The sequence below is a fragment of the Carassius carassius genome, chromosome 8, assembly GCF_963082965.1.
Source record: "Carassius carassius chromosome 8, fCarCar2.1, whole genome shotgun sequence".
NCBI lineage: Eukaryota > Metazoa > Chordata > Actinopteri > Cypriniformes > Cyprinidae > Carassius > Carassius carassius.
The window spans coordinates 9,797,350-9,811,011 of NC_081762.1; the positions used below are offsets into that span (position 1 = coordinate 9,797,350).

Sequence of the window (13,662 nt, forward strand, 5' to 3'; positions counted from 1 at the left end):
ATTCATGCATCCTTATTGAAAGAAAAATATAATTTAAAAAGAAAAAACCTTTACCTGATCTTTTAAATGGTAGAGTATGTCATTTCTTTTAAATTTTTGCTTATTAAAAGGTTCTTCAGCTAGACAAATTATAGTATAAATATTACACACAGTCTCTCAGTTAATATGCATGATAATCAATTATTAGTTACAGCATCCTTTTGTATTTGAATTGAGTGTATTTCTGAGGCTACTGTTAGTATTGTGGCTTCTGCTGAAACAATTGTGTGGCTTGTGAATGATCTAGGACTCAATCTCTCTCTCTTTCCATGCATGTTTTTTTTTTTTTTTTTTTTTGCTGCAGAGGATGATGTAGATCTGGAGGCTCTGGTGAATGACATGGCCTCTCTTTCTTCCTATGAGAGCATCTATGCAACCTGTGGCACCCAGCATGCGGACTCAGCCCCCCTCTTGCACAGCACTGATGGCAATGGACTCCATGGCAACAGAGTGGCCCCACTGCCACGGGCCCCTAGTAATAAAGTGACCGCCCCCCACACTCCTGCCCACAAGCTCCGGCGATCACAGCCAATGCACATACAGGCCGTCAGGTAATGCATATTTATATACATTATATTATATTGTATATCACAAATTTAAATGTGTTTTAACTGGTAATGAAAATATGACAACATCAGTGGAATTATGATTTCCAGGCTTGAAAATCAAGCAAACTTTGAATGCGTTCTGCAAGTTTTCTGCATTACCTTAAGAAACAATGAAGTATCAAAAATATAGAAATGTTGTGAAATATAATTCGTTTAAATTGAAATGTTTTCTGTTTTAATATATCTTAAAAAATTGCCACGTTTTAATCATCATGTCACGTGATTCTTCAAAAATCGTTCTAATATGCTGATTTGGGTACTTGTGAAACATTTCTTCTTATTAGCAAAATTGAAAATAGTTGTGCTGCTTAATACTCAAAAGAGCAGCATTTAATTTAAACATTTTATTTGTACATGTAAAATTCTTTACTCTCATTTATTATCAGTTTAAAGCATTTGAAACCTTAAGTATTAATTTATAATACTTATAATACTTATAAGTATTAATTTATGATAAATAAGTATTAATTTATTTAATAAAATATTACTAACTACCATTCGAACGGTAGTGTAGCTGTGCTGAGATATGCTCTAATATTTCATTATTTCATCTTTTTTTATGAAATGATATTAACTGAAAATGATTTGGTCAAAAGCTGTTGAAACCCTTCTTGTATCACACATTGTAATTATGAAGTCATTATATCTAGTGCTCTGAATTAAATTTTGTGTTATTTATTAATAAAAAAGTTTACCTACACTTGCTACATTTTAAAGTCATCTTTCAGAATCCTCTCCGACTGCTTTTTCTGATCCGCTCTTTTACACCTCACCTTTCTGCAGGGCTTCTGTATCATTTGCCGTCTTTCATCCACTCTTTTCTTATCTCTATGACAGCAGGGTGTAGTTTCACACGCATACACACACCGAGATGGGTTCACTCAGAGGTTCCCGTCTCTACACACTAACACAAACACGCAGTCTTCTTTCGTTCTGACTTGGCCATGAACCCTGAACGGTCCACCCCCTGCTACGGTTCAGATTTTAAAAATTCTCTCAGTTATTATGGTCGCTCTAACTGTGCTGAGGCAGTCATGTATTATTCCCGGTCTTATTGATGTAGATCAAAGACCCGAAGACGAGTTTAGCATCTGCAGTCTATGTGTCTGTCTGCTGAACTCTGCCAAACACTATGAGAGTTCATGAACCGCTTCTCGGATGGCTAAGTGGGTTTCAAATCACTTGGTTTCATATATATATTCTGTACTAGAAGCCATAATGCGGCGGTGAGAATTTCACGTGGATACTTCTGATTTATTTTTCATTAGCCTATCGCATTACAGTTCTGAAGTTTTCAGGGAACTTTAGGGCTTTAGTTCCCTGCTCAGCTTCGTATTGATTAAAACACGGATGATGTCAGGAATACTGCATGGGTAATAAATTGATGAGATCTTAATGAAGCGAGGAGAAACTAACAAGGCGGTGTTAGATGTTGTAGCGGTGCGTGTTTTAGTGTTAGGAACGGTATGCATTTTTGAATAATTTTAAAGGTGAGTTCAGCCCTACACCAGAAGTACAGAAGTACAACCTCTTTTTTTTCTTGCCTCTTTGTGTCTCACCTTGTAGGCGACTTCAGGAAGAAGAGTTGCAAGTTCGTCCAGCGTCTTTGCCAGCAATTCCGAACCCGTTCCCTGAGCTCTGCAGCCCCTCTGGATCTCCTGTGCTGAGTCCTGGATCCCTGCCACAGCCATCGGAGCCACATGTAAGAGTTGAAAACAGACACTGCAATCTGAGCCCTGTAGCTATTACCCATCAGACACACATGGAATGTTACCTAAGTGATTTATTACAGGTATGAGACTTATCCTAGTCTGTTCTCATGTAGCTATGTTTGTACGAGAAACCATCGAAGTTGAGAGAAACTGAAATGATTGGAGATTCTTTTGCATTTAAATGTTGTTTCATTGGCATTTTTTGTGGCATGTGGCACTTTTGCTACAGTGTATAGTTTTTCACTTAAAGTGGCCTCTGAAGTCATTGATAACATCAGACTCTAAGTAAGGTACACAAACACCGAAGTCGAAAGTATACTGTACCTCCTTTGTCCTTGTTTGTTCCTCTCTGGCTTTAACCACCATAGATATTGAGGGGGACATGTCCACTTAGTAATCAGATACACCCAAATTGTGCTCTGTAATATTTGCTATGCTTGATGCTTCTCTCCATTACTAATTGCTTTGTTAAGGTTTTTAAAGACTGGTCTGCCTCAGTGATCCAACAGTGCTCAACAGTGTCAAAATACTTGACCAATCCAATCAAAGAATGCAGGCATAGCACTCCGCTTCACCAAATCAAAGAGCTAATGGACTCGATTTTTCTTTGTGTTTAAAGCCTCAGAGTGTGCTTGAGAAGCAGCAAAGTTCCCGTGAGGATTGCTTCAAATCAGTCGCTAAAGATTACATTTCAACTTGGATGCTGGCTTAGAAGGTAACAGCCAATGTAGACACTACAGTGGAGAAGCTCGCTATCTTTTAGTAAAGAACTAATGACTCTCACAAGCTTATCAGGTTGCAGTCGTACAGAGTGTTTCCTCTTTAATCTCCTGTACACCCAAAACACACACACTCTCTGAACTTCACGGGGTCAGCCAGAGGGGTTGTTTGTAAATCCTGTACTTTTCATGCGTGCATTATTGTTGTATAATTAGCGACCTACGAGATATGTGCATTTGTCAAGCATTGTCCCAAGTGTGAAATCCTGAACGGAAAAGTTTCAGTCTCTTTTTTTGGCCCTCGACCCCCGTCATATCTTTCCTTAGCATCCTCTGAGCGGACACTCTTTTCTTGGATTGAGAGCTGCTTTCCTTTCACACGCCACTTGCGTTTCCACTTGCGAGTGTGTGGATGTGTATATTTGTCCAGGTCTGTGCCAGCAGTCAAAGCCCTTCCTTCCTCTTTCCTATCCTTTCTGTCATTTCCCAGAATGCCTTGCTTTAAGCTCCCTTTCCAAAGGAAAGAAAATAACTTTATTTATGCTTATTGGCATACGCAAGCACATTAGGGTCTAGAACAACTGAAAAAAATCTGAAAACAGGACGCGGCTTTAGCTTTGAAGTTTGAACCCAAGACAGTCTGCCGAGGTAAGTTTTCATTATCAAGACGTATAGGAGATCCTGAGAGGTCAGGTAAATTTCGGTACTACAATTAAGTTATTCATTCATTTATTAATGTATGCTATCAAAGATAAAAACAGTTGTGCTGCTTTATTTTATATTTATATTATATTTTTGTGGAAGCCATGATACTTTTTTCCATATTCTGTGATGAATAGTTTAAATGAACAGCATGCACGGCTGACCCTGAACTTTTAAGGTGTAGTGTATATCGGTGTATATAATAAAAAACAGAGGCAGATGTCTGTCATTAAAATAGCTTTTAATTCTTTCTCCGAATGATTCATAATTTCGTAGTAATAATTCATATTCCATGAAAACATGTTTATTACATTAGAGTTATAATTGCTGGAAATTAAATTTAAAAAATGGTTTATATAGAAACAGTCATGTGGTGCTGCCAATTTATAAATAATCCAGTGAATTCTGTGTGATTTATTACTTTTTATTTGGAACTTCATGGACACAGACCAAAAGATAAGACCATTCATAACAAACGAATACGTCTGGCATCAGTGCACAAACATTCACATTATGTAACACTCAAATGAGTAAAAACAGAAAAATGATATTATAAACAGACTCCAGACCCTGATTGTGAGCCATATTCCATGTCAATTAGCTCATGTACATCAGATGAAGTCTAATATTAATGTGACAATTTGCAGTTGCATCTAAATAATATACAGCAGTCATTTCCACTGATATCCCAAGGCATGTGGCAAAATCTCTACGTGTTGATATTTCTACAGTCACACAGTATATTCTGTTTTACCACCAAGCCCTAGTGTTTTTGACCTTCGTTCAAACTTTGTTCCCAGAAACTGATGTCAGTTATGTTGTTTTCTAGAGTTTGGAGCACACATTTCCAGTAAGCGTGGCCTATTATGGTTGGCAGTGCTTTTTGGGCATTGATATTACTACTGTAGGATGCTGTAGATGGGTTATGCACATAGTGTGGTTTCTAAATAATCTCACGAGGATCGTCTGACCCTTAGTGACCCTTATCAGACTCTGCTCAGGCATTGGCGGGCATGACATACTGTAGGCACAACATGCATTGCTCAATGTAGTCTCTTGCGGAGCGTGGGAATGGAATAAATGCTGCTGCTGTGTTTGTGAAACGGACAGGGCATTAGTGTGATTATAATCAGGTGCTTGAGATCTGTCAGTATGCTTCACAAAGATGAAATCTTTTATAATTTCTTTTGCATTCTCCACAGAGGTCTTTTCTGTATGTGTTCGTCTGAGCGTCTTTGTATTTATACTGGCACTGCCCTCAGAATAGATAAGATTACACTCTGCCTACATCTGCAACTAAAATCATATGCTCTCTTGCTCAAATGCGCAGCAGATAGAAGTTTCTGGACAAGTGAATGCATTTGTATGTTGCATGAATTTACAACTCTACTGTCACCGCAAAAAGTACTTGTGTGTGATTTGTGTGCAATAAGATGCTTTGCATCTCCCAAATACATGTGTAAATGTTTTTCAGAATGATGAGCATTGATCAATCGCCCATAAGAGCCAAAATAAGCATTAAGAAAATAAATGGGGTCAATTTTGATTGCACATCAACTTTAAGCTTGTGTGTTAACTTAGAGTGGTGTATATGTTTGTTTAAAACGGCAATAGCGCACAGGTCCGCCGCAGTGGGAATAATTAGGATTTGCTAGATTTTCTTATTTACTCTTTTCTTTATTTATGTGTGTCAGCTTTCCCCTCAAGCACGTACGAATACTAATACGGCATTCTGTGCACGAGTGATCCATCTCTGATGTAGTAACTCGAGTTTCAAGCGCTGAACCTGCCGTGACCTACGCTGGATTCTGCGAGCGAGTGATTAATGGCGGTGAGCCGCAGGGGGTGCGTGTCTGTGAGTTTGTGTACGGCGCGAAACGACACCAGGCCCTCAAGACTCTCGTAAAAGTCAGACCATAAAGTGACAATTGATTGAGATCTTGCAACATACACAAAACCAACCCAGACACATCTGTGTGTTCGTGTGTGAGCGATAGTGACACCTAATGTGTTAGTCATCTTTATTTTCAGTCTGTCTGGATTTTTGGAACATACACTATAGCAACAAATCAAAACAATACAGCTTCATTTCATGGCATATATCATGTCTTATATTTACATGTTGGTATTAATTTGTATGCTGACATAAAATATAATGTTCAGGCTGTTGGATTGGCTTTTATTTGAGAATGATGATATCAAATGACCCATCTTTACTGTCACACAAGCCTATCTCTTTTTTTCCAGCACAGGTTTACCATCAGAGACAAATGCAATCGATACTGGCTTAAAACAAGAAATTGGCATGATATTTATGAGGTTAATGTTGATGGTTTAATCTGTTTTATTGTTGTTGGTGTTATTACTTGGCATTGGAAACAGTCATGGGATACTGTATATAATTAATTTTTTTTACAGAGCTTAGCTCAATTGCCTGTAATATTTTAAATAATCCTGAAGATCTTGGTAAGCTTGTTCAGGTGTTTTCCATCTGGGCTGGAGCTGAACTTTCAAGGATCGGAGTTGAAGAACCCTTAATAGATAAATGTTAAATGCTGGAAAGAATATTGCAGTTATTCACTTGGGCATGGATCGCCACCATAACATATACAGTACATAACATTTAGTACTAATCAGTGTTATTTTAGTATCTTTTGAGATGCTATTACATTTTTAAGTTTTAATACATTTTACTAATCCTACTCTATGCCCAAAATTAACAACTGCTAACTATTAATAAGCATATTTGGAGTTTGAGGGAAAAAAAGATACTAGTTTATTGATAGTGAGAGTTATACCTTACAGTATTGTGACCTAATATTTAATTTAACATGTAAAAATGATTTTGTTTTATTGATTATATTAACAAAATAACTTTTAAACTTATTTGTGAAAAACTTGGGCTGGTTATCCAGAAGTTGCAGGTTCAAACCCTTCAAGGTGTTGTAATAGTATTTAGATAGGAAAAAATACCCTTTACTTTACTTCTATTTCTCGCACTGTATTTATTTTAGCTTCAAAGTCACATAGCTGCCACATAATATTCAAAACAATATCACAGATTAGATATGAAAATCAGATATTCCATTGAATTTCATTGTTTGTCTTCTAACTTCAAAAGAAGACCACATGTAAGTTGTAAAAGGAACCTTTATATAGCATGTCCTCACTTACTCTTTAAACTGCAGTTCAGACAAGCTTAGACGCCCGCTAACTAGCTTTGCTTTGATGATTGGCTGACATTTGTTATCTTAAAACTGAACTCAACTGCTTCAAGCAGCATGAGACAACACTTTTTTTTTAGTCAGTCTTGTCCTCAGGATGATGCGGTCAGCTGACAAAATTTTCCATGAATGCTTTGCCTGATAGGAAAAATCGAATTTCTCTGTCATCTTTCTTGTTCTCTTCAAATGGCTGTCTAGTTTCGCGTGTAAAGAGAGTGTAAAACATTATACAATCCTTAATTTGTCTCTGCCATATTACATTACATATGCAATGGCTGACTGTTTGGGTTGTGTGTTAGGTGTTTGGTTTCCTTGCTTGTTTGCACAAAGCGTTTGTCTTGAGTTTGTCTTGTTTGCACTGTCCCATTTCTCATCCGTCCAAAGCTCATTCAAGATGAGAAGGATGTCTTAAGAAGTTTGTTCCACAGAATTTACCGTGTGACTTTTCACATATGAATATATAGGTGTGTGTGCTATAGTTTCTATATGAGAACTGCTAAAACAAATTACAATTGAAACACTACCTATTTATTTCTAATTCTTGTTTACCTGACACACACAGTTGTTTAGTATTCGAGGCATGGTCTGTCACATTTATGTGTTCAAGGTAAGACCGTATGTAGCAAAGGTCACACAGTTTAATTCACATTTATTTAGCATTTTTAACAATGGTAAATGTCATGATGAAGGAGCTTTACTGGGTGTAATGCCCAAAATCCCAGTGAGACAGCAGAAAGTAACTGGAACAGAAACCTGTAAAATTGAATGTTTGTGAACAGGGCATTGTCAGGCCATGAGAAGTTTATATATAATTAGAATTCTCATATTTTTTATGTAGTCATATACACACTGAAAAATCACTAGTATTTTTCACAAATGATTACAAAGAATTGGCAAGTAACACACTGAATTAAACATGACATTTTTAATTGTATTTACAACTTTAAATTTGATGTATCTATAGGTGTTTTTGTATTCAATTAATATTAGTTGATTCAATAGCTAACATGAATTAATGATTAATACCTTCACAGCATTTATTACATTTTAAAAATGCATTAGTGTAAATAAGTTTCATTTAAATAATATTAAAGCATTGCTATTGGCTTTAAGAATTAACATTACATTTTCTAACTTTGAACTTTTAAGATTTGTTTATTCATTTTCTTGACAGTACATTAACTGATAAATACATTAAATTATTTGTTTTCAATTATAAAAAAAAAGGTATAAATGTATTAGTACATGTAACAATTAACAGTAATTTGGATTGCCCGGTATGCTAGGCATATCTGTCTTCCAGAATGTTGTGTTTAATATAAAACCCAATATTAGGGTAGTTTTGGATCAGGTGTGTTACATATCCACTCGTTTTATTGTTGAGCATGGTTCCTTTGTTATACCTTGCTACCTGTTAAACCTACCATCTGAGGCATGATTTGTAAGGAGAAAGAAACTTTGACTTTGGAAGGGTGAGAAGTCATTACTTTCCCCGTTTTGTTCTTGCGGTTAAGTAGATGATGCACGTTTAAACACTTTTTTAGATCTATCACACCACTGACAATCCATATATTTGTTTACCTGTCTCCTGAGTCACGCTCTGTGTGAGAACCACTTTGTATTCTTAGTTCACACAGTCGAATAAACTCAAATGCCCCATTTAGCAGAACCTTTGCCAAAAATCTCCTCCCAGGTGACCCATTAAAGTTTTGCGCTGTGAAATGAGACACCGTCGCAGCGGAGTTGATATGTCTGTGTGTGTGGATCCTGTCTCCACCCTAGTGTACACTCCACACCAGTTTGCTTCGGTTTGTGTGCCAGAGCCTTAGGACACACTAAAAAATACAGACACATACACACACTAACTTACACACTGGCCAGTCAGCTGACTGCAACACAAACCCATGAGAGATGACATGAGCCAACATTACTAAAAACATCATCATGAGAAAATAATCCTCTCTTCAAACTACCCTTGTCCCTCTTGATTCCTAATTCTTCTTGAGTGGTATCTTTATGTCTGGTCCTTTGATGTCAGTTATTGGAAAATTACATTTCAGGAGAAACAATGTACAGATGATTGCTGGAGCTTGATCTTGTTTGTGGAGTGACATGGACACTGAGGATCATGGTATAAAAATATGTGGGATTACGCTGGGTTTCAATCTTTTTTTATGCAAATTCAGAATTTAAACTTGTGTATTTTAGATTTTATATATATATATGTATATGTATATATGTATATATGTATATGTATATGTATATATGTATATGTATATATGTATATGTATATATGTATATGTATATATGTATATATGTATATATGTATATGTATATATATATATATATGTATATATATATGTATATATGTGTATATATGTATATATATATGTATATATATATGTATATATATGTATATATATATATATGTGATGTCAGGTGATTAAAAAAATAAGTAATGAATCACTTTTTTTTCTGAAGTGAATCACAATTAATCCCACCTAAAGTTTTTAAATATACTTTTATATATTTTATATTGATTATACTAAAATGACCCCCTGCATTAATTGCATTAGATATTTTTAATGCCGTTAAACTGGAAAAATTAATTACTTGTCTTGATGTGGATGGTTGTACTCTACTTTTTGATATGCATATGTAATATTGTGTTATCATGTGTCCTGTTCATCCCTGTTTTTTTTTCTTTATTCATTCTGGGGTTGTTTCCACTTGCTGATAAACTGTCAAACACATCTTGTTGCACAAACATGTGTCTCTCTATGTATTTCACACACAGACTGGTTCCTCTCCATGAAACCTGAAACTTCCAAAGCTGTCAGTGACGTTTATCCCCTGAGATCTCTAAACAAAGGCATTTGTGTGAATGTATGTGAGGGCAGGTTATATTTTTGCCCCTTAATGTGGATTTTTATAGTATGTTTGTGATGTCACTGGGTCACAGAGTTCAATAAACTGTGGGTGGTAATAATGCCTGCATTTGAGTGTAAATGCATGTCTGTCAGGCCTGTGTGGGGTTAAAATCTAATTTGCTCTGTCAAGTAAGGTAATAAGAGTGAGGTGAGTGATCACAGCACACAGGGTAGTTTACAAATGAACTTGCGGGGGCCGTTTTTCCACACAGCCACAGGTTTCTCCTAGTTTGTCTCTTGCACATTTTTCTAACTTATCTTAGGGTTTTATCATGCTGAGTTGTACATTATTAAACATGATTTCCATTTAGATGTATGGCTGTTTATGTTAGATGGACCATTTCCGGTTATTCAGTTGTGATAGCTTCTTGTTTCCAAAGTCTTTGATCTTTCACTGTGGAGGTCAGTCTTGCTTAATAGTGTTTATACAATGTAGTCACTCAATTTAATTGGTTTCTCACCCACATATTCTCATGTATGCATACATGCATCTGTGTGCTTGTGAGCATGGTCTGTTACATACATACACACACTCACACACACTCGCACACACTCACACACACACACACACACACACACACACACACACACACACACACACACACATACATACACACACAATCATACTTATGGCCAAACCCAGGGCAGTTTTCAGATGCACATAAGTTTGACAGTGATTTGCATTGCACTTACTATTTCTCTTTGTATGTCTTACTTTCTCTTTGTCAGCCTTTATAACTTTCTATCTGTATTACTCTTTTACTGTCTAACGTCTGTATATCTTGCTATCTGTCTAGCAATCAATCCATCCATCCGTCCATCCAGGGTGGCTAGATACAACTTTTTCAGAACTGATCCGAAACCAAAAATTCGGTGTATCGGCCGATATCGATCTGATACCATTGCGTTTTTTTTTTTGGTGTATTTTTTCTTTACCTCAATGTGTGTTGAACTGATCATCACTCTTTTGTGTCTTACACACAATACTAAATATAGACCGCTTTCTTATAATGAAAAAATAACAAACTGAAAAAATATATATTATCTTAATATATTATCAACTAGTTTAGTAGATAATTCAGTAGCAAAAGTTACTCTAGAAAAATCATAAATGTACAATATTTTTATAAAATCTAAACTTTTAGCGAAAAAAAAAAACATTATTTAGTCGGAAACAAATAAAACTTCAGTGTAGGACTAAATCTGGTAAAATGTTACACATTGCTCTTTGTATGGTTGTAAAATACATTCATGAAAAAGTAATGTATTTATATATAAATATAGAGGGCCAACTATAAAATTAAATTACATTTATTTAAAATTTAAAGCACAGTAATGAGGCAGCAACATATGATAGATAAGACGAACAAGAAAACTATTAATAATCTGTCACTGTGCAAAATTATTATGATTCGAAAGGCTCCAGTCCAGAGTGGCACAAAGCTTATGTGCAACCCTTGCGCAGAATGATGTGATTGAAGCAACATGGGGTCACAGCGCACAGGCACAGCGCTCCACATAGAAAAGTTCAAAGCACAAAAGGAAAGAGATATTGATGCACAGTGTATTAAATCTGTGTTATAGTTTGAGCATTTTCTTTTAAATCTCAGTTACTGTGCTCGTGAAGAACAATTTATAGTGCTCAGTGGCGTACCGCTCATCTCTGAGGCACCCCCGCAAAGCAGAGGTGGATAGTAACGAGTTACATTTACTTCGTTACATTTACTTGAGTAATTTTTTGGGGTAACGAATACTTTTCGGAGTATATTTAAAGATGGGTACTTTATACTCTTACTTGAGTAAATTTTTGGGGAAAAATCTGTACTTTTACTTGGTTACTGTGGGCGACGCTCCTCTCGTTACTTTATCTTAATGCAATAAATGTTATAATGCTTCAGTTTATTCCAAACGCGCTGTCTACTTTTCTCTGGGCAATGAGCGATGCCCATTCGCGAATGATTCATTCTTTTGAGTCAATTCTGTTCAAAGGCTTGATCAAACCAATTGGCAAACGAGTGAATTGCTTCATGAATCAGTTTGAATGAGTCGTTCAGTTCCCTGCCGCACGCGCTGAGCGTCTGAAGTGGTTCACTCGGAGTTGTAACGTTTAAGAACAGAAAGAGCGTTGAAAACGTGGCTGGAACTGCACTGAATTGAAATCTGCAAAGGTTATTATTTGCTAGCGATGGAGATCCTTATTAGATGAACACCGCGTGTGCTGTCTACTGTTTAACAGGTAATAACTTGGGCTACATTCGATTACAGTACACGATACCACTGTGACATTAGTTTGTTGTACGTGTGTGGCTTATAACAGAGGGGAGTCAAGTTGAATGCAGCTTCCAAAAGACAAAAAATAGCCGATTAAGATTTTATTAATTTTAATACAATCACACCTGTGCAAGTACGTTCAGCGAGTCATATTATCAGCTGCTAAATTCAGATCTGTGATTGCTTGCTGGCGCTTAGCCAGAGATAGATGCGTTTACACAGCGCTGCGCATTATAACCAATCACACATGATTCTTTTGAGCTTATTAAAGCATTGGCCAATCAGAGGCGTTCAGATGAGTCATCACTAAAATGCCGGTGCTTCCTTCACTCGCTCACTGACTGAATACCTCTTTCTGGCGAATTCTCTCGCAGGAACAACAAAGTGCAGATGTGTGTACGAATCTTTAATTAAGATATTGATTTCACAGTGTTAACAGTTTCAGTGATTTTATTAGGAGTTTCTGAGAGTGATTGAAATCTAGACTGTCAGTGAAAATTATCTTTAATAATGTAAATGTTATTTGCTCTCTTTCTGAACAATGAAAGATTAGTAGCAATATTTATATCACATTAACTTTCAATGTTAAATTCACATTTAATATAGTCAGTCGTATTAAAAATATGTTATGGCATGACACCTATATCTGTTACTTAAGTAAACAGACAGGGTTTTATAATAAATTACATAAATTGGAGTAAAGGCTGATGAAATATATACATTTATACACGCACACATACATTACATACATTTTATCTATATATCTAAATAAAAATAGGTTCAGTATATATGACCCAAAGTAACTAGTAACTAACTACTTGAGTAGATTTTTTTATCCGTTACTCTTACTCAAGTAACTATTCAAGACTAGTACTTTTACTTTTACTTGAGTAAATATTTCTAGAAGTACTTTTACTTTTACTTGAGTACAGTTTTTGGGTACTCTACCCACCTCTGCCGCAAAGTAGGCGATGGGGCCCTTCCCACCAGCAGTAATACCTTGCCACTTATGAAAATTTATTGTGCACCTGCTGCAATACACTACTTAGTAAATTTTGCCCATTTACTTAAATGATTTAACAGTAATGAATGTGGAAAATTATCATTGCATTGATACATTTGATATTATTACTGAATAATATAACAAATATGCGATTTTGATATCGCTATTAAGTCAGACTGAAATCTTCGCAGGATTAAATATTAATTCTGAACGCGGAGGCAATAAAAGTGCTGCTGCTCCAATTTGATTGTTATTTTAGCAATAGAAGGAGGATCGTTCAATAGGCTTATATATACTGTTTATTAATAGTAGTAATAATAATACACAAACATTTATTATAGGCCCCGGTCTAGGCAACTTATTTTATTTCAACCGTATAGGCTCAATAAAATTGGTGTAAGCTGCAGAAAAAGTCTTAGTTGGCCTATACAAGCATCACTAATTGTAGAAAATA

The 13,662-nt window shown here is 35.9% G+C and overlaps 1 protein-coding gene across 2 annotated transcripts in view; it reads left to right on the top strand.

Moving 5' to 3' along the window:
* The window catches only part of LOC132145206 (growth factor receptor-bound protein 10-like), a 48,106-nt gene that overhangs the window by 22,978 nt on the left and 11,466 nt on the right, over positions 1-13,662 (top strand). For both annotated transcript variants that reach the window (XM_059556035.1, XM_059556036.1), the window contains 2 exons: positions 344-590; positions 2,214-2,349. In XM_059556035.1, coding sequence (XP_059412018.1) covers positions 344-590; positions 2,214-2,349 — 383 coding nt within the window. The remainder of the gene's footprint in view (positions 1-343; positions 591-2,213; positions 2,350-13,662) is intronic.